Here is a 27,840-nt window from a genome sequence, read left to right on the forward strand (position 1 = left end):
GAATCTGAGAAGAAAATCACCTTAAAGAAGGATGACAGTTGGGAAACATATGTTTGAAGAAAAACACGTTTATGGTCTCTTTGGATAGCTGGATCATTTGCTTTTGTTTGGGACTTTATCTGTTTGTTTGTTTTGTGGGATTGTTAGTGTGTTTGGGTTTTACACAGGATAAGAATGAATTTGAGGAAACACTGTGTTTACACCTGAATTAAAGATAGACTGCTGCTGTGCTCAAAAAATGCCTTAAGTATCCCCTGTCTCCTGAATGTACTTGTGAGGGCTTGATTAAGCAACATAAAGCCAGGAAAGAAAGCTGTTCTCTGCCATCCAAAATACTCAAGTGAAAATGTGTGAAAGCTATAAGTCTGCCAAATTGGGCTGCAGGTACATCTCTAATGTTGTATAGACGGTGCATGAAGACTACTTTGCATATTTTGTTCAATTTTTTGCACATAAGCTGTTGATGTTTTTTGGTAGTGATCTCTTAGTTGACTACTTATTATAATGTAGTCTTTAGGCAGAGCAATAGAAAGGTGCTTATGCAAACAGAGCCCCCTGCTAGTCCTTTAAAATTTCAAAACCTAAATAAGACTCGATTCAGCTACAATTGTTTCCTTGAAGAGGAGCTGTGATTTGGAATCATAACAGCCATCTATACTTCTCTGTGGAAGTAATCCTGCTGGGCAAATACATAATTCAAAACCCCCACAAATACTCAAGGATATGACAATATGAGGTTCCTAATGAACTGTTGCCTGTAGTATGTGGGAAGTAAGAAAGAGAAGTGGGAATTCTGTGAAGAGTGTGGAGTTCAAGTTGGAGATATGTGACTTGGCAAGCTAGATTTAAAAAAGGACTTTTTTTGTGTGTGTGTCTCCAGTCTCTTGCATCCCAGATCAATGCCCCTCTGCCTCTGGTGTTTGTGAGAGCAGATTCAGGTTTTCAGGGAGAGTCAGCACTGGGGAGGATCCCGCCCTGGCTGACAGTCATGTTTGTGACTCCTGGCTGTGTTCATACCAGCTTTTCAATACAGCAGCAATTTGGGGTTAGCTAAAAGCTTCCTCCATCAGATGTGGCACTGCATTCCCTAAGAAGGATGGGGAAGGAGCCGCCCCTGTGTCCCTCACAGCATCCCTCAGAGCTTTCCAGGTGAAAAAAAGAACACTCCAGGGACTTGCAATACTCCAGAATATTCAAGCCTCTGAAGACAGATAGTGCTGTGAGGTCTCCTCCATGTTCTTAGACAACAGGGACCACCAGCAAGACATCAAAGCACAAAATCAGGTACCACAGTGTCAATTAGAAAGGACATAATAAGTTCCCAAATAATCTTGGTGATGTTGACAAACTCTTGTCCTGGGCATCTCTTTTTGTGTGGCAGATGGGAACAGCTCTATCCAGAGCTTTTGGGTAACACAATGCTTGCTTTGTAGATGACAGCATATTTTGCTAGCAACTGCTCAGTTGCTCTCTCATGTCGAGCAGTTTCTAGTCAGATGCTCACAATGCCGTGCTGACACAAACTACCTGCCATGTGCAACTATTTACAGGTTCCCACTGATAGTGAGGTATGAGGACAGCTTTTCTTTTCCTTAAAAATCCCTTTGCACTTAAGACAGTCTTGATCCAGTGTTGTGAGAGCCAATATTAAAATGCAGCCTAGTTTCCTCCCCCTTCAGAGCATGGACAGCCACTGCAGACTCACATAGGAAAGAGAAAATGTGCTTTCGATTCCCTTAGTGAGTCACCTCTATTTCACTGGTGATTCATCGCTTGAAAGGAGAGGAAGGCAAATCAGGCCTGTTTACACCAAGTGTTATCCATTTATCTGGTTATTTATTTACTGTAGCCCAGAGCATTCTCAAAGCAATATAATGTGGCTGGACTGACAGCTGCAGAAGGCTGATGATTTTTCTCAGGTCTTGGTATGTGCTTGGCACCTGCATGTATGGAAATGAGTAGAGATGAAATGAAGAACGTTCACTCGTGTAAAGATCTCTTGCACTGAAGCATGAAAGTGTGGGGAAAGGATTCATACTGACAGCTCAGGAGTCTGCTAGGAGTGTTTTGTATTTGTGCATCCTTGGGTACTTCAGCCTCCTCCAGCAGGGCTGGCTGCGAATCCATCTAACCAGCTCCTCAGGAGCTGGGGTGGTACTCATCTGACCAGCTAGGGAGCCTCCTGATCTCTCTATCTGTTGCTGCAGCAAGGGGCAATTTATAAAACAGCAACACATGGAGGAGGTACTGAAATCTAGCAGGTTGCTTATGCAAATGTCTTTACTATGATTCAATTATCATCCTGCATGATATATCATCTGCAGTGTGCAGAAAAGCTAAATTCTCTCCAATGTATAAAAATAGTATAATGGCAATTACTTAACCCAGATATGTCTATAAATAGCTCAATATTTTTGCAAAATATCAGCAAACTGTCACAGGCTACGGCTACATTCATAAGCAATTATGTAGTTTATGTTTTTTTCTAACAAACATGGGACGTGGCACAACACTTGTCCTAAATTTTACTATCTAGACTCCAGAGACAAAGAAGGTACATTTGTGTTGACTCAGTATGGAGCAATGTGATATTTTTTTTGTTCTTGTTGAATCTAGGCAAGACATTTCATGTTAGAGCTGTCTTTGGATTATTTGTTGTTAGTGATAGAACACATTCGCATGTGTTTTAGCTAACATTAGTCACAGACAGGAGAAAACTCTTTGAAGTCCTGGGAGGCAGAATCATTTTTAAAACACAGATTTTTTTGCCACCCAAGATAAGGTAATCTTGGATCAGCAGCAAATGCTTTCCTGACTAGGAGCAGTTATTGAACAGACTCCTAAATTAATTCTGGCCATTCTTTTAAGCAGCTGAAATTAGGGCAAAGGCTGACATCTACTCTCAAGATTTCAGAAAAGCATCCATGTTTAAAATTTCAAATTTTCATTGTCTTGTTAGCAGGAATAATAATAAAAAAAAACCCCCACCACCAAAAACAACCCATGTTTTTTTTCTGCTCAAAACTGGTCACTGCCAGAACTGTCAGTTTCAGCAGTTTTCAGGCAACCTGGAGGTCTGTATTGTGCTTTTTATTCTAGAGTGACAGACAGTGTCACAAAATACAGTACCTTTTAAACCAGCTTGTCTGGAAAACTCATCCCTTGTTAATCCCTTTGTTTGCCATGCCTTTAGCTTTCTGCTTATTTTTACTAATCTTTCATGCTGTTGAATCTCCAGAAGCAGAATTTAACTAATTAAATATTTTAGGCATAAAAATATCACTCCTTACTTGCATCATCTGTCTACAGGCTGCATTGTGGTGAGAGAAAAGATGTGCAGGAACACTCTCAGAAGTCATCAGGGCCTTGAAGCTTAGGCAAATCGATGGTCATTGATAGATTCGTGTTGAACATCATTTAGGATGGCCAATATTAGCTAGTGAAGAGGGGAGATGAGACCTTTGCAGAAGCAAAGACAGCCACTGATGACTGATTCCTGGTATTTCCAGATTCAAAAGTCAGCATATGGCAATTTTGTGGGTAACAGAAGGTGGCAGAAGTCCAGTGTTTCTCCTTTGTGTTCCTGGAAAAAAAGGTTGATCACAACTGGCCCTATGTCTGTAAAATTTTCTCTGAACATCAATTTCACTGTAGCAATAGAAGATTTGCTTTTGAACTTCAAAATATATTCAAACAAAATGAATCTCACAGTAGTTCGATATTGTGACTTCATTTTTTAGAAATGCTGTATGTTTCTATCCCTCTAATAAACAAGCCCTACTTGCCCCAAGCTGGACAACTGGAACATGAAACATCACAGATATGTGGTGCTTTATGTGAAAAACATCTCCTGAGTCCAAGGAATATTTGAGTGAACAGCTGAAAGATAAAATAGACTGTGTTTGTACAAGTAACAAAAAGGTAAAGATACATATGAAATTACTTAACATATATTTGCATTTTCTGAATTCTGTCTTGTCTACCCAGAGCAAAAGTCTTGCTTTGCTATAAACTTACTTTCAGCCTGCTGTGATATGGGAGCTCCCCATAGATGGAAAAAGAAAACAGGAATTTGCAGCTGACAAAAACTGTTGCTTTTAAAAACTTAGATCTTCCTCTTACTAAAACCATGAGTTATGAACTAATTCTATATATCTGAGCTTTCCTGTCCCAGTTGGTGTTTATGTTGCATTGCCCTTTACCACTTGCCTTATGTTTGTGCCATCAAGGGAGAGCTACTCTAAAAGGATGATGCAAGCCTCTCCATTAATGATATTTATCAAAGATTCTCTGCTCATTCTTCCTGTAGGTATATTTGGAGAATGAAAAATCCTCATGTGGTTTTTAAGATTCAAATTTGGAAGAAGTATAATATGTAGGATGGGAAAGCTCATTTCAATTTCCTGTTCTGCTGAACTTCCCAGCACACTTTGGAAAGTAACTTACAGCCAATTAAACAGTGTTGAATTAAAGCTGGCATTAGCCATTTACTACTGTTCTTCCATTAGGAAGTCTGTATGATAGTTAGAACTTTTGAGTAAGCACAGCAAATCTTCCCAACCCATGAGTGTTACACTTAGATGGAAAACCTTAAAGATAAACATTCTTAGGGACTTACAACAGTGGGTACCGCATAAGGCTGTAAGATTGTTCTTGCTTTCTTGTTTATTATACTAGCATCTACTGTTGAACAGTGCATTTCAAAATAATCTCTCTGGGGGATTTCACAGAATCACAGAATGGTTTGGGTTGGAAGAGACCTTAAAGATCATTGAGTTCCAAGTCCCTCTGGGATTTGTGGTGCAATCTTGCAGAAAGTTAGTGACTAGAGGTGTTGTGGAGATCCAAGTCTTCTTTTCTTACAGAAATCATATTTCCATCACCATTCAATGCAGAATAATGTGAAACTTCTCCGAAATGGAGCCAGCTCTTCCCTTCTTTTTGCTCAGATTAGGATTTGTGTTAGTTACATGATGAAATAGTCTAGGGACTGACTCAGTCAAAAACTAATTTTCCCTTTGACTTTTTATTTTGTCATTATTCACCTACATAAAATAATGTACATGTTTAAAATTACATAGACATCTATGTTTAAAATTACATAGATGTTGTATCTTGGTTACATATCTCAAACACTTGCATGTGGATGGTTAATTACTTAATATCAATAGAAATTTTAAAAAGATAGTCCTTCCAGTAATTAATATCATATTGATTGAGATGCGGTTTATGCCTTTTTAGAGATTAAATATTTTTTAATGCACTTAAAAAAATCCACTGTTATATCACATATAAAAATTTGATATAGCACTTCAGTTTTCACATATATGCATCGCTTCACTTAACTCCAGTGATAATTGTTCTTATCCTTACAGCTAAGAGTGTTGCTGGCCTAGATATAAGGATAAGGATTATTCTAAAGAAGCACAAACTATATGATGATTACCTCAATCTGCCAAAATCTTTGTCTGGAACTGGTATACTGCAGAACATACCCCAGATCAGCATACTGTGTTAAGTTCAGCTCAGCACTACTTGATTATGTCTGCCTCTCCTGTGATTCTATTACTTCTAAACTGGAAGAAGTGCTTACAAAATGTCACATACTTGCCCTGCTATTCAGTTTGTCCTCACAGAGGCAGTAATTCCAGTCTCACAGAAGTATTGTGAAACATCATTTATTATCATGTGCAGAGTCTGCGATCCTTGGCAAAGTGGAATAATAGGATTGTTAGGTCCTTTTTTTAAAAGGTATTTTTTAATATCAAAAGAGTGATTTAATTATATTTATATATTTCAGTAAATACAGCAGAAAAGAAATAAAACCTTTTAAGTAAAATATTTTGTTTGTACTTTGAAAGTAACAATTTGTTACTGCTACCTTCCAATGGATTATTTCAAGTCCTATTCATGTCAATGGCATGACTCTCTACTTCCAGGGCACTTGCATCTGAACTCAGGAGGGTATCACAAACCCTGGTGACATGTTGGACACTGTCTATGACTCAGAACTAACTGAAATTAATTCAATAATGACTGAAATCATTCAATATCACTCCACAGATAATAACACAGAAGGAAGGGAGAGTTACCTTTTGACTGTGCAGGGGTCTCAAGTTTCTAACCAATAAGAGCTAACACATCTAGTGTTTGTGAGCCATGCATGCATGGTCACAAACCAAGCAAAACAATAAAACCCAAGCAATACACTTTTCTTCTCAAATGCCTTCCAGCTCGTTGGCAGCATGGGCTTTAAGCCTGTGCGACTAGCATAAAGAACCTTCACTCTGGCAGTAATTATATTGCCTCTGATCTCTCACACCCTGTCACAGTAGTCTGTCCCTGTACTCAGCTTTCCGGTTGATTCAGGGTACCCCACAGGGCTGTGCAACTTACCTGAAATGGGAATGAGGGGTTATTTTCAAGTTTCTGATAGTTTCAAGGTATGTGGTTTATCTGAAGCGTGACTTCAAGGCATGAAGCTATGGTAAATCTCAAAGAACATCACAGGCAATAATTGTGATTAGAGCCTCAAACCCAGCACATTTTTCTGGGGGAAGGCTTTGAGCACAAGCTCATTATAAATACATATCTACCCCATGTGGCTTTTGAAGAATGACAATATGTTATCACAGCAACAAGAAGCCGCTGTGACTGCTTTCCTTAACAAATATGTTCTTCTATTTTTTGATTCATCTCACATACAAGGATTAGATTCTAGTTTCAGTATTATGGTTACTTGAAGTGTCATTTGGGAAGGAATGCTGTGAATGCCTGTGGAAAAAGTTATTCTGCTTCTATTATGCAATGTATTTCACATAAGAATAAATCACAAAGGCTCTTCACTTTAAATGATTTTTTCTTTCTGCATACTGATATTTGTGAAGTCACCCTTTCTTAGGACAAATAGTTTACTGTTGAGGGCTGATTCTGCCTTTAGTGTCAATTAATTCCTAATACGTGGGGACTTACAGGTAAATCCAAAGGAGCCTTTAGGCTGACCACAGATCACACAATGAAGGTCTGTGAGCAGAGCGCATTTTCACATGTGGACGGGAAAGATGAGGTTCTCTACCTCAGACACAGCCAGGGTTAGATGACTGCTGAATGTGTGTTCTTTCGATTTTGGTTTTTGCACTTGAGCCCTTGTCTTTGTCATTTCCTAGTCTGGACTCTCATTTTACTGGTTATTTAAAACCCCCAAAATCCAGCTTGCTCTCTCTCTTCCCAGCCTTACTGCAAGTTATGAAATATCTCAAAGTTGGAAGTAGCAAATTATCTTGACAGCCCAAGCACTTTTCTTCCTTCTATTGTCTCTCATTGCTCTGTTGTGGAGTTGTTACTCCACTAAAGGAGAAGAAAAACGAGTCGACCTCCAGGTGCAAGCACCACAGGAAACAAAGAAAAAACAGGAGAAAGAGTGGGGAGAAGAATCCCCCAATTTTTGGAGTTGATTCTGTAGTCAACTGAAGAATTTTATGTAATTTTTTTCTTTTTTTCTTTCTTCCCCCCCCCCCCATGTCTGTGCATGCAACTTTACAGGTTTGTTTTGGAACTGGTAATGGTTCAGAAGCAAACTTCAGCAAAGCAGCTTCAGTCAAAACACAGTAAGCAGGTAGGCCAGTGATGCTAAGAGAATAACTGAGCTGTATTTTTAGCAGTTCATAAATTGAAAAAAGATAGGTGGGGATTAGTTAAAAAAAAAAAAAGGGAAAAAATAAAGCTGCAATGTTACTGTGTTATTGCAGGTGTTATTTAATTATTTCCAAGTTAACAATGCAAAATGGGGGTACACTAAATATAATCCCTCACCTGTAACTGTCAAACCTGTCCTGATCTACTTGTGCTGGAAAAGCTAAAATCAATGTGGATGAATCCTAGCAGGGGTCCACTTCCTACCGGAGAAGGGCTGCGTGTAAGAAAGGAGGGCAGCGTGCTTTAGAAGGCAACACAGCTGAAAGTGATGCCATCTGAGCGGAACAAGCGAGGTTTGTTTTCTTTGCTGCCTGCATCCTGAGCTCACTTTAAATGACAGACTTCTCTCTGCATTTCAATTAGACTGTGCCAGTGGGCAAGCGGGGAATATTAATGAGGCAGCCTCGGAGGGCCACGAGGGCGGGAGCCGCGGTCTGCGAGTTGTTCGTTCCCCCCCAGCAGACCGGAAAGGGCGCGGGGCCGTTGTTGGGGTTGTGCCCTGTCACACCCGCACTTAACAAGAGGTGATTAAAGGGTCGGGAAGGGCCACAGGGAAGGTGGCGTGTCGTCCTGGGGATCACCCGGTTTACCGCTCGCGCACAGGCGGAGTTGTCGCGCAGGCTGCAGGCCCCCGGCTGAGCCGCCGCTCGCCAGGGTGACTTGCATCTTCCCTGCCCCGCACGCCCTGGGGCGCACCCGCACCCCTCCGTCGCGCCGCGCCCCGTGGGGCAACTCCGCGCCCGCGCAGCCGCCGCCCGCGCGCCGGTACGCGCAACCCTCCCCCCCCCCTTCCCTGCCCGCCTCCGCGCACCGGCACGCGCGCTCCCGACGTTCGGGATCCTCTCGGTCCTGGCCGCGCTCCGCCGCCGCCCGCCGCCTCCTGCCCCGCTCGCTGTTGGCACCCTTCGCCCCTGTTCCCCCCTCCCTACCCCGGCCGCACGCTGGCTCCAGGTACGGTCTCCGGGGGTCCCCGCCCTGCTCCTAGGAGAGCTCTGCTGCCGACCGCAACTTGTCGCCCTGCGGGGCTGTCACCCCCCGCCGGTGTACTGCCGAGCAGCTGTCAAACGTGCTGGGCGGCCGGCGGCGGCGGCGGCGGCTGGGGGCGGCTCGACCGCGATCTCCGCACCGAGCCCCCGCGAATGGCGTGACTCCCCCCCGCCGCCCCCCGGCTGCGGAGTGCCGTTGTGAGGCGAGGAATGGTTAAACCCCGGTCCTTTTGTACATGCGGGGTTTTTTTGTTGTTGGTTTTTGTGGGTTATTTTTTGTGACTTTTTTTTATTTATTCTTTTTCGTCTTGGGGCGTATGGAAAAGGAAAGCATCTGATGCGTCTGCTCACATGCCACTTTTGATCATACGTTGCCTCCTTGCACAGAGCAGGATCGTTGGGAAAGATGGAGATACAATAAGTTGCTAGTAGTGAGAAGTGCTGCAGAAACCCAGTGGTTTCCTCTCTCCACCGAAGTGACATATTTTTCCTCGGGTTAAGTTGAAAGCACTGCATGTCGGAGACTGACTGTAGCTGAGAGTGGGTTTGTGTTTTTCTTGCACGGTTAGGTTTTGCAGGAGCAACGATGAAGAGGAAACTGGTGCTCTCCGAGATGCAGTTGGTTCTTCTCGTTTTATTGGTGTGGCTACCAACAAGGTGAGAGGACGTTTAGTTTTCTTGTTCCATACAAACATGTATGTTATGGTCTGCTAAAGGTAAGCCTGTGTGAGAGGTTATGAAAGTATGGTATATAGTAATGTCATGAAAAAAATCTTTCTTGGCTCTTTGAATGCAGTCTTACATAGTTCCCAGAGTAAATGCATTAGAAGGTAGTCTAAGGGCCGTATAAGCCTAATTGCATGTCCTTAAACAGTTTGTGAATAGATGTTTTATTTTGCCATTAAAAAACAATTCCTTTAAATGCCTTATTGAATCTTACAGATTTAATGGAGTTACTGTACCACTGTGATTGTGTACCATACAGAGGAGTTAAGATGGAGACATAGATTAGTCAATATAGCAAATCACAGTCTCTAAATTAATGCTTGCATGGTTTTTATTACAGGCATGCCATTTTTTTTTTGGTTTTGCTTTTTTTTTCTTGATCAACATAACAATTCAAAACGATACTTAAGCTTTAAACCTCTAGGTGGAGATAGCATACAACTTCACAATCATATACAATAAAACAATAGCCTCATTTATTAATCAGGTTTTCTTATGTTTAAAGTTCACCATTTCTAAAGCGACCCCATTAGAGAAAGCAATTTTAATCACCTAATAATCTGGTGTTGCTCACAGTCCCTAAACGTGTGAGTAGTTGTAGTTTGTAACTTGGGTTCACTTGCTTTGATTGTGACTGCAGTAGGTCTTGTCCTGCACTGGTGAGGGTTGTAAGTTAAATAATGCAAGTTTCCTATGATTTAAAAAATCTGCGTTTATTTTTGTGTATTTCCTAGCTAACAAAACATTTCCTGAAACTATGTTTCCTATTTCACTTCATGCCTAACTCTGGTGCAGTATTAGTTGAGTCACAGTGGGCCAGATCCTGCAAACCCTACTCAAGTGAGTAATCTCACTGACGTCAAAGAGACTACATGCGTAATTAAGGAGTTCATGCCTGAGTAAAGTTTGCAGGATTCGACCCTAATTTGATATTGTATGATCTGATTTTTTAGTGGTATCTCTGAGATACAACAGTTCTTCTAGCTCAAAAGAAGCTTAAAAATGACAGAGACAGTCCAGAAAATAACTAAAAATAAAATGACCCATCTGGTAATTTAAGATAAAAACTCACACATCAGTGAAATCACACATGACATTTTGGTATAGGCTTCATAAGTTGTAAGATTTTGGTCAGTTCTGTGTCAGAAAACACAGACTGCAATGATTTATATATAAATACTTCCTCCATGCTGTTGAATTGGGGACCAACATAAAGCCCTGCCTTTCATCATTTTATAGCTTGCTTTAGGGAAAATGCCACCCAAGCCCACTTTTGGTTTGGAGGAGGAAGGAAACATTCTTGGTTTTGTGGCATTCAGGATGCTTTGATCAGTAGTTCATGTAGAGACGATAAATACTAAGACATTTCAGGTTAAAAATGTAGATGGCTAGAAAAGGTGTAGATGATGATGAGTGTAGCATATGTTGCTTTACTTCTGGATACTAATATTCTACAATTAAGCAGGTAGGACTGATGAGCTCATGCATTTCACACGTATGGTGCTTAAAATTGTTGTCACAGTAACATTTGCTTGTGTACATCTTTCTGCATGGGAGTGTTTCCCTAGCAGACAACAGCTTTGGTCTGGGTCTCCAGATCAGCACCACAGCCAGCTAGGCAGAAGATTCATCTTCCAGCCCCTAGTATTTTCTATAGAGGTATGACCTATGAAGGCTGTAACATCTCTTTCTTCATCAGGGAAGTTACAAACAATTGACGATCTATAGATTGTTCCTGATGCTTCATTTAATTTTTTTCTATCCAACTTTAACAAGGTCTGTCTGCATTTAGTGGAACGTCAGATACTGTTTTTATGACAAAATAGCATTTTAGTAACATGAAATCAACCCACAGCTGTCCTGCAGCTTGCTAGTCAGCATCATTGTTCCCACCCACCAAACACTGACATCAGAGGACTCCCTGAGCATGATCAAGGGAGTTTTCCCTCATGTTAGTTCTTCTAGTCATGTACATTACATGACCATTGGGTGGAAGCATATCCACAGGATTTATCCAGAGATAGAGTACACTTAGGTGAGGACAACTAGGATAGAGCTGGAAGGAGACAGTTTTGTGTGTGGGAACCCAGGTTATCTGTCGAGGAGTGACATGCCACTGGGGCCTGGGAAGCTCTTTTAGACTTTTGTGCCTACACAGCCAAATGTGTTAGTAGAGCTTGACGTAACACCCATGGTGGTGCAATGTTGACTAGATGTAGAGGCTACTGAAGAATGACTTCCTGGAAATTTTAAGTAGTATATAATTTACTTCTATGTTTCTGAACTTGTTATGTACAAACTGTGTATTTGTATACTCTTAACTACACCATTACTGTTAGAGAGCAGAAAGTTAAGTATTCTGGGCCAGCCTGCAAAAACTGCATGTTGAGTGTACATTGAAACTTACGTAGTACTTTCTAAAATGTAAAATGTCCATCTAGATCAGTGCTGGCTGACTCCCTGGAAGATGAAGCTAAGAATAACATCACCATCTTTACAAGAATTCTAGACAGACTTCTGGATGGTTATGATAATCGTCTCAGACCTGGATTAGGAGGTAATAAAAACAAAGATTAATTAAAAAAAATGAGCTTTAATGTTCAGATTTTATGCAGTGATATTCCTTTGGGGCTTCCCCCCCCCCCCAAATAACTGTTATGTATCTTGAAAAATTATTTATAACTTTATATTCACCCAGCAGAATCATGTGAAGTTTGAGGAAAATAGCATCTATGAATGGAAAGGAGGAAAGGAAGCACTTTCACACATTTATCTTAAGGAAAAAAAAAAACCACAACAAAAATCTGGTGATTTGACATAGTAAAACAGAATGAGAACAAAAATAACATCTAAAGCTGTTATTCCAGTCAGGGAATTCTGGTTGAACAAGGAATGCAGTCTTGATTCCCTGCAATGCGATGAATGTATGTTTTCAGAAATCTGCACAAGTGTTATGTGTGGTGTGTGCACAACCCACATTTTAGATTCATTCCTTATTCCAGTAAATTCAATGGAAATGTTGTATTTTTTACTTCATTGGAATTAAGGTTTTCCTGGTAAATAACATTTTGTTTCTGGGTACCTTGCACATATTTGGGCATTAAAAAAAAAAAAACCCAGAACACCAAAAGAAACAAGGGAACATTAGAGGGTAGAGGTCACTGCACTCTTGTGCCATGACTGTCAGTTATTTCTCAAAATGTCAGTTCACATTTTCATTTCAAAGCTGTACACTGGCTCATGTAGATATGTAAGCAAAAAATTTAAGCAATTTGTTTGGTGTTGGAAGAATTAGAATTATAGAATTACTGTGCAAAAAGGTCTCTGTGGTATGGGGAGGGGCAGAATATGTTGGGTTTGATAATCTTTTATCTATTATTGTTTATCTGATATTGATGCTAACCAATGTAAATATTCATGTATCAAATAGAACACTGTTATTATCTGTAACAGTTTTGGTAATTGTCATTTTCAACCTGGAGACTGTTTAACTTGCTAAAACTGATTTTAGTGCAAAATCCCTGGGAGCCATTTCTATTCCTGTTGATTTCAGTAAGATCAGGCCCAAAGCTAGAGACCTGCTCTAACAACTCTGATCAAATCAGGAATTAGTTAAAACTCACAGGTTTTAGCTGACCATCTTTCATCCTGACCTGTGGATCTGCTGCTGTTCTGGTTCCGGAGAATCTTGGTTTACAGCTGACACAGCAAAAAGTGGGAGCTGGCACTGGCTGGAAACCACTTTCTCATATGCATTAATCTTAACCTAGGATATCTTTTTATTTCCATTTCTGGACTCTGCACAGGGGAAACATGAAATAATTTATATTTAAGGACTTTTTAATTTAGGTGATCCACAGAAAGGGACTTGATGTGAGAATTTCTATAGTGCTGTTTTACACAGGGATTCAATTAATTTGCAAAATACCCGAATTTTAAAATTTAGATATAGTATGAGCATACAAATGCCTTGCAGGTGACTTGCAGAAATATTTTATATAACAGAGCTCAAGTTTAGTTGACAGAGCTTTTAAAATCCTGGGTTTTATTAGAAAAATAATGAAGAATTCTGTCCTTGTTTACCATAAGGACTATGCCATTTAATAAGAGCAGTCTGCAGTTCTTTTTCATATAATGTATGCTTTTTCATATTAAAATATATGCTGTTGAAAATAATTCAAAAAATTATTTTTATGATGGATATTTTAGATTTTCTATTAAATCTAATTCAAAATGCCTCCCTCCTTTTCTTTGTCATGCCTCCTAGGTAATTAAAATATACTTTGGGAGCATAAAAACTAAAGAATTAACATCTGTTTGATGTTGGTGTGCATGGCAATCAACCCATGCAGAACATGTGTGAAATGAAACTGTGTCATGCACATTAAACCATGATGATTCATGATACATTAATCTTAATCTGCAAGAATACTTCAGTGGTGGATGGGCTAATTCTTGTAGTTCAAAAGAATGCTCATAAAAGCCAGTTGTGATAATCCATGATCTGACATATACCAAACGATGCCTTTGTACATAATGCTTAGCAGTTATGGAATTTCACATTTCAGGAATTTTGTAGCACTTTATTCCTTTTTCTCTATTAACCTGTATTCTAAAAAGAAAAATTGAAAGAATTAATATTTTTTCGTAATTTTTTTTAACACTCTGTACATAGTAAGTCCTCATAGTTTCTAAAAGTGTTGTTGTATAGACTGCTGCATTTTGATGTCACGTCATTAATTTAATATACTTAGTCTCAGTTCTGTTCCACTTGCATGTATATGAATCTGAAATGATTTAACTGAAACTAGTACAGCATTTACTTTGGCATAGCAGCTTGCATTATCCTGACTACACCACTAGGACTGAGATCACCTGACCTAAAGTGCTGCAACAGAAATAGGCCAGGGTCTGAGATAGGTTCTTCTAAGGTCTTTTGAAAGAAAGAGTTTTTCACCAGCCCACTTTCATTTGTTGTGAAATGCATTTTTAGAGATGACTTACAGCAAAAATTCAGCTCATTGCAAAGAACTATTGTTCTTTTAAACATTAGGTGGAGTCAAACATTCTATTAAAAACAGAAATGTTTTGTATGTAGTTACTGACCAACCAAATAAAAATGTATAGGCTCCTTCAAAGACTCTGGATAGATTCAACTAAGTAATTGTCTGTTTGGGAATTTGTTCTTGAATTTATAATTAGTTTTACTGGCAGACTTGGTGTGATTACTTCCAGTATGTAACTTGACGTTCTTCTGAGACATCAGTAGAATTCAGAACTGAATACTATTTTCTATAGACTGTTAAGGAAGCTTTAACTTTTACTGATGGTGAAGCTCTGTTGTATAAACAGGTTTTGGCTGTTGGCTGTTGGTAGTTCTAGGAGCTGGGATCCTTGAACCCTCTAGTGATGAAATAGCCTGCAAATAGGTGCGGGCAGGCAAGAGAAGGCACTGCATTGTCCCCTAAATCCAGGGATATCTCATATGAATTAGGTAATACCCTGACCTACTATGTTGATATGGGTAGGCATGAGAGTATTCAAGGGAAGATAATTTTTTTCTCTGTACTCATTTTATGCTAAGCACAGGACCGGAGCACTCTTGACTGCACTTTCAGTTCTGACATAAGCTATTTTACTCAAACATTCCATGCTATTTCTGTTGAGACATCAAAATAAGTTACAAGTTCAGTTTCAAAACAAATTCCCCATGTCACTAGCACTGATTTGCATGAAATACAGCTGTGCAAATTACAAGTTATAAAGAGTTTGATTGTGCATGAATTTCTTCAAAATCATGAAGGTATTTTGTTCTATTTATTTGTTGTAATGTTTGCAAGACACTTAGTGCTTTACCATGAATCCTTTGATTTTTGTTAGTTTATAGCAAAATAAATTCACAAAACAATGGACACTAAAATTAAGGAAGAGACCAAAAGAGTTTAGATCTTCAAGTAATAGGACAGTAGAATGTTGAAACTGAGATACAGCTGCATTACAATCTGGAAGTGATTGAATTATGTGTCTGCTCTGTCTGCTTTCCTCTGCACCATGGACAGATACAATTAAAGGAAAAAGTGACATATGTTAAGGCAGTCCCTTCCTTTAATATGTTGATGTTCTTGTGTATTAGGTATATCAGCAAAAACATATATAATTTTTAAAATGGTAGTTTCTTTTTAAAGATGAAGAAGGAAAGGAGAAATAATGGGGATGATGCTAGGTTTTTGATATCATGTTGAATACTTCAGGAGCCTTACCATAAGCTATTCAGCCTGCTTTGCTTTCTCATGTTTGAAATTCATAGAATCATAGACTGGTTTGGGTTGGAAGAGACCTTAAAGGTCAGCTAGTTCCAAAACCCCACCACGGGACACTTTTCAGTAGACCAAGTTGATAATTTTCATCAGCTATAGAAGGTCTGTCTGTTCTGCTCTCCCAAGTTTATAAAATATAATTGAGTGCAAGACTTAGGATCTATAAAATTCAGATCTTGGGGGGGAAAAAAAACCAAACCCTCTACCCCAAAACCCCACAGAGGGAAGTTACAAAGACACGGGACTGGGCCTCACAGCTTGAAGGCCAGATTTTGAGATGCTACATTAACATCGGAAAGAGCTATGCAAATTTATACAACTTGAGGATCTTTCCACAAACTGTGGTCAGTCTCACCAGCTTCTGGAATGGCATTCTTATTGTAACCAAGGAGGTGAATTTGGGTTATTAAGAAAACTGAGGAAGATCAAATAGTAGGTAGATGAAAACTAAATACCACTGTGCTTCCATTTTGAAGGATTCATCTCTGTTGCAAGATAACTTTCAGATGTTCTAATTGCTTTAAACAAGAATCTCCATTGTGTTTCACTTATAGAAATGCCAAAACCTTTTTTTTTTTCCACAATGTTTTCTAAATAAATTGAGCAGGAAAACTGATGAGAACCGAGGATTATTACTATCAGAGAGATGATGAGCAGTGCGTACTTAAGGGTATGATAATTTATCTTTGCAGCACTGAATATATTGTTGCATAAAATTGGTGTAGTAGCACAGAGTATTAGACTCCGGGATAAAAAGTTGTATGACGTATTTACCAATATGAGCTAAAAGAAAACAGTAATTTATTTCATGGAAAACATTTCCCCCATTCCTCACCAGATCAGGAGAGCTATATATACATATGTATGTGTATGTGTTTATCAAAGAGTTGTATCTCTTCAGTTGCCAAGAAACAAGGCCATGATCACATGCTTATAATTGGGAAGATGTTAAATTTAGGACAGTATATTTATATGTCTCTGTGATTCAGAGTTTTAATCAGCTGTAGAAGAGTTTGTAACTGCAGCAATCCCCTAGCTAGTCATTCAAAACTTAGCAGTGTTTGTCAGCCTCATCATACTTAATACACATTCAGAATACCCTAGAAAAAGGTCCTTTGACTATTTTTGCTGTAGACCACTAGATGAAAGCTTTTGTTACTGTTTTGAAAGGAAAAGATGCAGGTCCCCTGCAGAGTTCTTGTTGCTTCCTTAGCCCTTCTTTGCTCTAGTTTAATCTTTTGGAAATCGTAATCTCTCTCTCCCAGTGCTAGTGCAGAGCAATTCAGAGCAGCACTTGCATTTTCTGAAAGCCCACTATCTATGCAGTTATGCTGGGATGCAAAGGATTAAACTACTGTATGCTCACTTTTGGGCCCACCTGGAAGGGTCACATGGAATCTGGCTGTAACAGTGCTTTCAGAAGAGTCAGTGGGAAACTCCGATTAATTTATGTTATGAGTTGTGGATAATGTATATTGGCAAAAAGCATTCCTTGTAAAAAATGGAAAAGCAATAGAGAGGAGGATATGAAAATCTCATTTAATTAGTTATCCAGGGCATGCAGATGGTGTTAAAATCCAAGAACAGAACTAACTCAGTAGTTATAAGCATTCTGGGGAATGAATCATTAGGAAAGTAGAAGGATAAAAAAACCCTCAGAAGCTGTTGTGATACTGAAGAACAAACCAGCACAAATGCTGTAGGATAGGATAGTGGCTGAGGATCTAAAAAAAAATTATGTATGTATGTATGTATGTATGTATGTATCTATTTATTGGAAGTCTGTGGATAAATCAATAGTGAAAATATCAGAATAAAATTTATGTTGCAACTGTGCAGAGTATTGCATTTGTGCAAAGAGGTAAAATGCTATGCTTCACCACAGTTAACAAAAATCTGTATGCTTTACTGTAAAGTTTATGCCTATAAAGGAGCTTGTCTGGAAGGATCTCCCAGTCCGCTGAACACGTTTGTTCAGTATATTCTTTTTTTTTATTTATTTTTTTTCCTCTTCCTGTCTTATCATCAACATTTGCTTCTAATGTTTGAAATACTGCTGATGACACCATGGCTGAATTAAGGTTTTGTTTACTTTTATCTCAGCTACAAGGAAGATGTGAAAGCAGATACTGCAGATTTCTGTGGAGCTTATTGAAGCTCATTGTAAAACAGACTGTTGGGATTGTTTAATTTTTCAGCCAGATTTGATGGGCTGAGACAAACTGCCTTATTTCAATGATAAATTTATTCTAGGTTATTTAGAAACTCGTTGAAAAGCAGTGTCCTTGCTGATACCCAAGGTATTCTGCTGTTGACTGCTTCCCACTAAGGCCTCTTACCATGTAACATAAATCTTGCAATGAGTTTGCTATCCAAAATACAGAGCTGCTTCTCACTCAGGCTGACTAGTTTTAAGAGCCAGGTACCAAAGGACTACAATATTATAGTTCCAAAATTTTTATTACCCCTGTGAAATGACAGAATATGGAAATATAATTATTACTTAAATAATCTAAATCTGAAACGTTTTCAGAAATGTTTAAATGCATTAAAAAATTCATCCAGGATATCTTTGGGGGATTTTAATGGATTTAATGGGGTTTTAGTAGTGTATTTTAACCAAGCAAAAAGTGATTTTAAAATACAGAAATCAATGTATATCTTGCTTACAATGATAAAAAAAAGTTGGCCATTCGGTAGCAACGAAGACATATTTTGTAATGCAAAATTAACAGTATTCTGGCTCACACTAAAAGTTGAACTTCTATGATTCTATGATTCTACTTACAAACAGTATCAGGGAAATTCTTTAATGTTTACTGCTTTGATGTAGTCATGGAGTACACAGTTTCACATATCCTTTCTATAGGAGGCACACAGAAAGTTATGTTTCAAATATTTCTTTAATAATGTATACCAAAAAAAAGAGTCATAACTAAAGAAAGTAAGAAGGAAGCTATAGAGATCTCAATTGTACAATCACCTAAATATGTTAAGAAATTTTGGTGAAGAAAATGCTCCATCCCTGGCAGCATTCAAGGCCAGGTTGAACAGAGCCTTGGGTGATATGGTCTAGTGCAAGATGTCCCTGCCCATGTCAGGGGGGTTGGAACTTTTTGATCTGAATTTGCATTCCAACCCTAACTATTCTGATTCTATGATGAACTATTAAATCAGCAATAATAAAAGCATTAATGCTCTTTGAATTCCTAGGTTTAGACATATTAGGCAATATTTGGAATACACTGTCCTTCACTGAGTTGGAAAAATAGACCTTAGGAGTATTTTGATTTAAAGAAAAAGGTAGTTACAGCATACTGTGATATGAGCAGGCATCACTGTTTTAGTGATGGTATTTCTGCTCATGTGACAACAACCAATATTTAAGCAAATAATCATAGAATCATAGTATGGTGAGGGTTGTAAGGGATCTTAAAGATCACCTGTTTCCACCCCCCCCTGCCAAGGGCAGGGACACTTTCTACTAGAGCAGGTTGCTCAAAGCCCTGTCCAATAATGAATAACTTACTTTCAAGACAATTAATTGTCAAATTTTGACATTTTATTTGTAATGGAAACTAAAACCTTGTGATTAAGTAGACATGCAGAACTCCTACAGCTTCTTTGTGTAGAAAAGTTTGGGTTTTTTTTTTTTAACTGAGTTCTTGCAGGCTCTACTGGCAAATATGTATTTATTTCCTGTATTTTAGCACCTCATAAATGAAAACTGCTGTAAGACACACCTCTTACTATGTATTTTATTCTGCATAGCAGGACAGGCTTCTACGCCATTCAAGGTCTGATTGTAGTGAAAACGATGTAACAATACTATCTTTTATTTATGAGACAGAATCTAAAATGACAAATAATGAAGAAATTTTACTTTTTTTTCCCCGCCTCCTTAGCTGTAGTAGGCAGGGTCATAACTAAGGCAAATGATGGTGATTTTCAACACAGTTGCAGATGTAATGACTGCTGAGTGGTGGAACTTCTGTGGAGACACTCAAAATTTGACAGAATTTTGGGCAACCTGATCTGCCTTCAGAGTTGTCTCTGCTTTGGACCTTCCAAAGGTGCTTTTTAAACTTATGATAAGATTTCTTGACTTACAACCAGCAAGACATTGAAAATAGCTGAATTTTTCCATTTCAGTTGGCAAGTGTGAAAAAAAAATATTAGAATGTCAGTTCTGGAAGACACAGATGAATAAATATACCTGTGTAAATGAAAGGTTTAGACTGCCTATGGACAGCAGGATGCGCAGCGTTATACAACTCCTGAGTCCACTGTCATGAATAAGAGTTAGGGTAGATGGGAAAGATCAGGAAAAACACAGAAGACAAGCTTTTTTTATGGTGTTCACCTTGGATTTTCTAACATTCAGCAAAACCGGGAACTTGACTAATGAAGTGACTCTAGCCACATTTTTCCCACTGTCACCATAACCTGGAGTTCTGAAAAGGGTTAAATATGGGAAAAGACAGTATTTTAAAGGAGGGGCACTGTACTTCATAGAATCATTCTTAGTTTACTTTGTCATTGCTGGACAGGGTACAGGGAACTGAAAAGCTGAACAACGCTGTATCCTAGAGCTCAACACCTCCTCAGGAGCCTCTAAACTCTGCCCTTCTGAAGTGTCCTGATGGAGGTGTTAATTTTTTTTTGTTTTCATGTCTTTTCCCTTTCTAAATACCTATTTGATGCATTCTAGAAGATGCCCAACTCTTACTTGACAAAAATGTAATGAATTTATTTTACTCCATCTAAGCACAGCTTTCCCCAAATACTGTGACATGTAGATGCAGCTGTAGAAAACAAAGAGCCTTCTCTACCTACAGATTTTATGGCATTCCTTTTGTGCCAATGTAATTATATTGGTGGTGTTGAGTGGTTTGAGATAGATCTGTTGCTTCTGGCAGTATTCCTGACTACATATTCCTGCAAGAATAGCAGTGCCACCGTTTTGTGACCTTTCTTAACAATAACCTTTTCAACTTACAGTCTAGTACATCTGATGTTTAGAATTAGTGGTGTGTGGAGAGAGGTATTTCAGCAACAAGGATCATGGAGAAGGACATTGTAATTGCCTGTACGTTAAAAATGCATCTGCTTTGCCTTTTACAGTATTTTGGTCTCTACTAATTGTTGATGTTAGCAGCTCATATTAGTGGCTACTATTAGTATCTAACAGTAGCTTCTAAAGACTCCCAAGAAACAGACATGAAGTAAAACATAACACTGTTTTCAACAAACTAGCATTAGGATAATACAAGCCAAGGCAAAAAAACCAAACAAACAAACCCACTCTGAACAAGGAACAGGGGAAAGGGCAAACCGAAAGAGATGGAGAGTGAAGGAGGGAGACAAAATGGCAATACCGAACACTGGCTGCTTTTAACAACTGGCATATTAAGATGAATGAGTTTTTTCAAATACCCTTTGCAAACTTGATAGTAGAATAATGTAAACAGTTCTTGTCATTATGATATATGTATGTATTTATATTTCTGATGTTAATGCTTTTCAAAAATGAGTCATCTGTCTCAAGAAGCAGCTATAGTGGATAACATTTTGTGTTGCTGTACGATTCACCAGCATGCTAAATTAAAGCATCAGCAGAAGATTTTGAATTAATACTGTCAAAAGTCTAATAAATTTTAATGATAAGAATCAAAGCACTTTAATATGCTGACATTAATCTTTAAACACATTTTTATAGCTGTTTTTTTTCAGGCTAGCACTCAATCACAAGTGAAAGGAAGTTTTGTTTACTACTGTCATCCTAATAATAGTTTGCGTTATAATGCAGAGTATGTCAGCACTAGTTTTCTGAAACTGTCTGTATTTCACTAAAGTATGATTCTGCCAACCTTCTGGAAGTCATGTTGCTATTTGGGAACCATTTGTGTGGTTACTTTGCAGCACATGGCTCTCAATTTACATTCTGTGATTCCTTGCCATATGTGAGGGCTATTTAATAATTAGAGCAATTAACTCTGTGAAGGCAGTGTAAATCAATTTCCCTCTTACCTGGGATTATTGTGCACATCAGAGGACATGAAACACTATTAAAGTTGTGTAGCTGCAGTGTGAGGTTGGATTTAGTTGCATCTGACCGAATTCCATTTATTTTTTTTATGCCCTTATATATTTGGTCCAGCACATGCATTTTGTGTTGAATCAATAGAAATCATGCATTCTAATCTGTAATTTGGTTGGTAAAAACATGGATTCCCCATATTCCATCTGCTCAATTTGTGTTTTTACAAACTGTAAATTAGGAATCTCGTAATCTTGTAGTGTTATAACTAATAGACCTGATTGCAGTTCAGATTCAGTGCACAGACCACTGACCTTCACTCTGTTCTGACACATACAGTTCAGAAAAAGTTAAAAACTGATGAGTGCTGTAGAACTACATGTCCATTATATGTACCTCATGGCTTTTCTCACAGCAGCAACACTAAAATTTTGTATCTGAGTAAATACAAAAGGTACATGAGGGTGAAGTAATTGGGAGGTATGATCTGCTATTGGTAATGGAACAGATCCAAGCCCCCAGGAACAGATCCTGTTTTACAGGTCACATAATTTCTAACACAGATTTGACTTGAGTGGAGAGGTTTATACAGAAGTCCACCTGGAAAGATGACTTCTAAACAAGCTGTTTTTTGAAACTTCTATTTTTTTTCCTTGGAGTGTTTGTAGACTGCTAGCATTTGTGATTTTTCATGTGAATGTAGTTTCCTGGAGTTACCTATCTGCATTTAACACCTTCTTCTGCTTTAATTTTAAAGGTTGCATCCAGTTGTCTTCTGGCACATTCCCTGCTTTTTCTTTCTTGTATTAATTTTCAGTTGTCCTAAGATAATAGGTTCTTCAGATGACTTCCATCAGGAGACTGGGTGTTATTAGAGACATCCTTTTCTATTCCCTCAAGCATATGAGCCTTTTAGCAGGAGACTAGAGAGAAGAAAGGGAATGGAGAGTCTGCATTTGTCTAAGAATTGAGAGGGGGGGTGAAGGGGCAATTCCTGCTCTAAATGAAACAGCCTAATGTTTTAGATGCTTCCTTCTGACTGACAATCTAAAGGCTCTTGTAGATGCTTTTTTATTATTATTTGAAGTAATTTATGTGTTTTTTTCAAAATTTATAGGCTCACTGAATGAGGAATAAGTTCCTCTGGATGAGAGGAAGCTGAGAAGCAGTTGTAGTGTGGCATATATAAATAAGGAAAACCAGAACTCTGAGCCTTAGATTCAATGGAGTGTTGATAAAAGTCCTCTACCATACTGAGGGCATGCCATAGCACTTCATGCACTAGCCTTATCAGTGTCCATAGTATTAACTGAATACCAGGGAACTTCTTTCTACTAGCTCTTTAAATGTTAACTCGGTACTGCATTACTTCATGCGATTTCTGAACAAAAGGGAAGATATTTTCCCCCTGGAAAAATAAAGAAATAAATATGAGAAGGAAGAAGTATAAATGCCTGTTGTTTGAGGTAAAGGAATGGTTACATCCATAATAATCTGTTCCCATCTGCTGGGTGCTAAAAGCTGTCAGAATTCTTTATTTTTTTAACAGCCATTTTGTATTTAGTTGCCTATTAAAAAATGAACAAATAATCTTTTTGTTACTGCATAATATGCTATTTTTAAAATAACCAGTTGTTTTAAAATAATATTCTGTGGTAGATGCTGTCTGCTTTTTCACAAAGCCTTCGTATCTGCTTAGAAGAATATGCACTTTAAGAAACTGGGTTCCAATTAAACTCATATTTGGCATTGCTTCAAAGGAAAAAAAAACACACCTGTTCTTTATTTTTAACTTGTTAACCCCCCCCCCCCAAGCCTGTTAATTTAATATTAAAAGCAGATTCTATTTTCAAACATATAGCTTTTCCACATACAGCAGCTTGATAGGTTCTGAATGTTCCCATGATGCTCCCATGAACAGCCAGAGGGGAATTCTCTTGTCACAGGCAACCATAAAAGACAAATTTGAGGCTGCTTAATCTAAGCCCTAGGAGTATCCTGGGAATATGTTTTAGAGGAGATTCTGGGAAACACTGCTATCTGTAAAGTAGCTTGGGGACATTCAAGTGACTCAGCTGTGGGACTTTTTGAGTGTTACAGTATACTTCCTGCAGGCGAATTACACAGTCTTAATCTAAGACCTTGTTTTTTTATTATTAACTAGATGACAGAAGAGTAACTGACAACTCTGGAACATGTTAAAATGGGATTTAAAAAAAGATTGCCCCCTTACTGTCCATGTTACTATTTTTTTGCTTATTTGGGGGTCCTTGTTGAATTGGAGTATTAATATGATTTTCTGTTGGTTCAAGCCATGAACTCGTGCCTTGTCACGGTTCCTGTTTAGTAAGAAGCTTATTATCCATGACCAGCCCATGGGTTGTCCTGCCAAACAAACAGATGTTAAGAATAAAAAAACCCAGGTAGCTTGGCAGTCAGTCTGATTTGTGCTGTACCTGAAACCCTGTACCTCTCTTCCTTCTTTCCCTGCATTTCAGCAACTGTGGGCATCAGGGAAATATAAGGTATGCTTAACTGTTCTTATTCACCCTGAGTATTTGGGGTATTATCATACACACAGCCTCCTGCTGATTTTAGTAAGTCCATGCTAACTTTTTTTGAGGCTATTAGGGCAGTCTGGATAAATATTAATTTCCTATATCTCATAGTTATTTCACCTGGCTTAAAATAAGAAATGCTGGCTGGTTGATAGAAGGATTAGAATGCTGCCTAGTTTTCTTAACAGTTTGTCACAATCTCCTGAATGCTATTACAGAATTTCATAAAGCGTTACCTATTAAAAATATATTTGAGGCTACTGCTGCAAAAAATGTATTGAGTGCCCACTAATACATGCCTCTATTAAATAAAGGCACTACCTTTTTCTGCCATTGGTTCCTGTCATGCTTGAATGCAAAGTACAAGGCTAGCAAAAGATAAAAGAACTGTAGCTTCATTTTTAATGACTCTACAATCCTGGACTGTAGTAACCAGGCACTATACATGGACAGTAAAATTAATCTGTCTGAAAGGATTATAATTTTCAATGCTTTCCTAAATCTGTTGATTTCTAGATGAACTCCATCAGTCTATGAGACTTAAGAATGTGTGAATTTCATACTTTGCTCTGATAGCAGCAAGCCTTGGAAAGATGCTGACCTTTAGTGACAGTGAATGTTTGCCGCAGAAGCAAGACTGTTCTTCCCAGGGCATCATCCCGGTCTCTGTCAGCTCCAAGGTGACAACGCTTTTTGCCATGGCTGACCACAGAGAAAAGCGTTCTCCAAAGGCTTCCTCTGACATTTGCCATCACCAGGGGAAACCCTTTTCACTGACCTCAGTGGGCTCTAGTGTGCTACCCAAATCTTCATTAAATAATTAGCAGGGTAATAAGGACTGTGACAGTGCCTGATTCAGCTTAGAAAAAGTAGTATTTAGCCAGAGGGTGAAATCCTGTATTATGTATGTATTACTAAAGTTCCTTGGCCATTCCAAAGTGAGTTCTGCAGCTGTTTCACATGTCCTTTGTGAGGAACGACTTTGACTTCCGATGTTTTTCCAGGGATTTATGAGAATTTATATTTTTTAATGTTTGGAATATAGGAAGGCAGTGGAGAAGAGCTGCCTTTCATAGCCTGTACTTTCACCTCCAAGTTGACATGTTACCAGCCTAAGCCAAAGTGGTTCTTGAGATCAAACTTGAAGAAAACCTAGGCTCAGTGATCTTGGTTAAAAAAAGAACCTGGGCTTGTGTAAGAGGAGATAAACAAGCAAATAAGCTAGCAACTAAAATCAAGTTAGTCAAGAGTCACTGTGCAATGAAGGCCTATCTTAAGCAGCTCAGACTTGGCCACTTCATCACTGCAAAGAGAAATTAGAAGCTGCTGCTTTTTAAAAATGATACTGCTGTTATGGGAACATGTGTTTTGGATTGCAGGAGGGGCTGGCAGAGTGATCTTATCAAATGGGATGAATTATAAATGCTGTGACTTGGAATAAAACACAGATTAAAACAGAAATTAAAGTAGAAGGGTAATGCAGCAGAATTTTGCATGCATGACTTTTAAGTACCAAGGTCATACAATTCAAACATTGAAAGAAATAAAAAAAGAAACTCTGAATATAAGTTTCTAAATCTGGGATATTTTTGGAAATTGTTCTGCCTTACGTGCATGTTATGATTTCCTTTCTAATAGCACAAACGTCTAAGTAAAGTAGATGGAAATACAGTTGCATGGGATTAATAACTTTGCCATCCCTACTTATGTGATGGCACTGATTCAGGTTGGTCCAAATAATTACTGCTCCACTTGATCAAAGACTGCTCCCTTCCACTTTTAGACTTGAGTGCTCATTCTCTTTGTCTTCCTCTGTCACATTATTTAGACTGTGCTGGGTCAATCTGGTTCATTTTAAGTTTATCATGCTCATCCAGTTGATCTAAACAATGCAGTAGTCCCATTTGTTACTCAGCCTGGTTATTATATACAACCTCTTTGCATCTTGATGGAAGCTGTAGTGTCTAGAGGGATAAGGTTTAGTGCTGATGTTTTATTTTTCATTTGAATGCCATGCAGTTTTGATTTGCTGCCAAATGTGTTCATTTTACTTCGACCTTTTAAGTAATCCATCTCAGCAGGATCACTTCCAGCCAAGCTCAACTATGTTTTCACTTTCATGTTTCTCCTGAACCTTTTGTGCAACTCCAACTTACACTTGCTGTTTATTTTAGAGCTGAATGCTTTTTAATTACTTTCCCCCCCCTTTTTTTTTCTTGGTGTGGATCTGAAACCGTGTCTCCCACTTCTCCAGCTCTGTTAACTAGACACAGGGCTTTTGATCATTCTGGCAGACCGGTTTCTTCCACTGGATATACTTTACTTTTTATAAAAGATCTACATATGTGTCAGAACATAGAGCGAGACCTATTTTTTGTACTGCAGGATGCAGAGCCATTCCCAGCCTGGCTAGTCAGCCCCATACAGACTTAAGGCTTAGGTTAGGTAGTGCCTACATCTCCTGGAACCAAGGTATTGTGCAATTGATTGCTTCAAACAGTCAGGTCTCCTTTGTAAAACATGGGGAAAGCTAGGTGGCTTGGCACACCTCAGAAATGGTGGGGGCATAGCCTTAATGTCTGCAAAAGCAGTTCACAAGGTCAGTAAACTGAGTGCAAACCTGTCAACTAGTTAAAAAATGGTGAAGAGAGACATGCAGGTGAAGCCTTTTCTTACCAACACAGGTGAAACATCCAAGCTTGGGTGAGAAAACATAACCAGTCTCCACTTCATCTGTCCACAGTGGTGTGATTTCTCTACAGCTCATGCCATTCCCCTTTTCCTGAAAAGAACCATGCATGTAGCTGATAGCCTGGGATGACGGAAGCCTGTGGGAGAGCAGCTATTGTCAAGTGCATGCTCTGATTTAAAGCAGAAATATGAACTCAGGTTACTGTGTTCTGGGTCTTTCCTGGCCACAAAGGTGAATTTTCTAGGGGCATGCATCATCAGTCTTTGAAAGGAATTGTTCTGCTTTGTGTAAATAATTAGATATTGAACAGAGACTTCAATTTATGCCTCCTACATCCCATGAGTACTGCTAGGCTGTGGAATCAGTCTCTTGCTTGATTTCTTGCTTTCTCTCCCAAAGTCTTTCTGGTACAGTAAATTTGTAATTATTTGTAGTCTGAAGAACTCATTGGGATTTGGTTGAGAGCCAGTTATTTAGGCTGCTTGGCAGTATAAGGGTATTTTTTTCTCTTAAGATGGAAATAAAAGCAGCCAGGGAATTTTAGGTACTGATAGTGTTAGGAATTTGAAAGTAAAGGGGGATTCAGATATTACGCAAAATGGAGCCATTATGATCTGGACAACAGCGACATTCAGATTAACTTTTATTGATTTAAGTGGAAGCTTGGAGCCTGAATAAGTTTTTGGAGCTTGTCCAATATACTTAAAGAGATAATTGGGCACCAAAATCAGTCTGTAGCCCTATCCTTGAGTGACTTTCTCAAACTTGTGGAGGAAGCCTATAATAAAGTTAAAACTGCACCTCAAATGCCACTTGTATCCAAGGC

General features: G+C 38.7%; 1 protein-coding gene and 1 long non-coding RNA gene across 5 annotated transcripts in view; one reads left to right on the forward strand and one right to left on the reverse strand.

Moving 5' to 3' along the window:
- Nucleotides 1-8,233, reverse strand: part of LOC133208342 (uncharacterized) — a 29,148-nt gene extending 20,915 nt beyond the window's left edge. Inside the window, exons 1-3 of one of the 2 annotated variants that reach the window (XR_009724334.1) lie at nucleotides 7,796-8,233; nucleotides 3,291-3,570; nucleotides 1,846-1,940 (exon numbers count right to left, since the gene is read on the reverse strand). This is a non-coding gene — a long non-coding RNA (uncharacterized LOC133208342). Of the gene's footprint in view, nucleotides 1-1,845; nucleotides 1,941-3,290; nucleotides 3,571-7,795 lie in introns of those variants that run through there. The other variant, XR_009724333.1, reaches the window with a different exon arrangement.
- The window catches only part of GABRA2 (gamma-aminobutyric acid type A receptor subunit alpha2), a 59,807-nt gene continuing 40,132 nt past the window's right edge, over nucleotides 8,166-27,840 (forward strand). Inside the window, exons 1-3 of one of the 3 annotated variants that reach the window (XM_061346150.1) lie at nucleotides 8,166-8,219; nucleotides 9,251-9,338; nucleotides 11,849-11,964. In XM_061346150.1, coding sequence (XP_061202134.1) covers nucleotides 9,268-9,338; nucleotides 11,849-11,964 — 187 coding nt within the window. In that variant the 5' untranslated portion in view covers nucleotides 8,166-8,219; nucleotides 9,251-9,267. Of the gene's footprint in view, nucleotides 8,220-8,338; nucleotides 8,461-8,505; nucleotides 8,647-9,250; nucleotides 9,339-11,848; nucleotides 11,965-27,840 lie in introns of those variants that run through there. The other 2 variants (XM_061346151.1, XM_061346149.1) reach the window with 2 other exon arrangements.

Source organism: Neopsephotus bourkii, unplaced genomic scaffold (genome assembly GCF_033783945.1).
Source record: "Neopsephotus bourkii isolate Nb327-2 ecotype Australia unplaced genomic scaffold, CSIRO-AGI_Nbou_v1 NB_259, whole genome shotgun sequence".
Classification (NCBI taxonomy): domain Eukaryota; kingdom Metazoa; phylum Chordata; class Aves; order Psittaciformes; family Psittacidae; genus Neopsephotus; species Neopsephotus bourkii.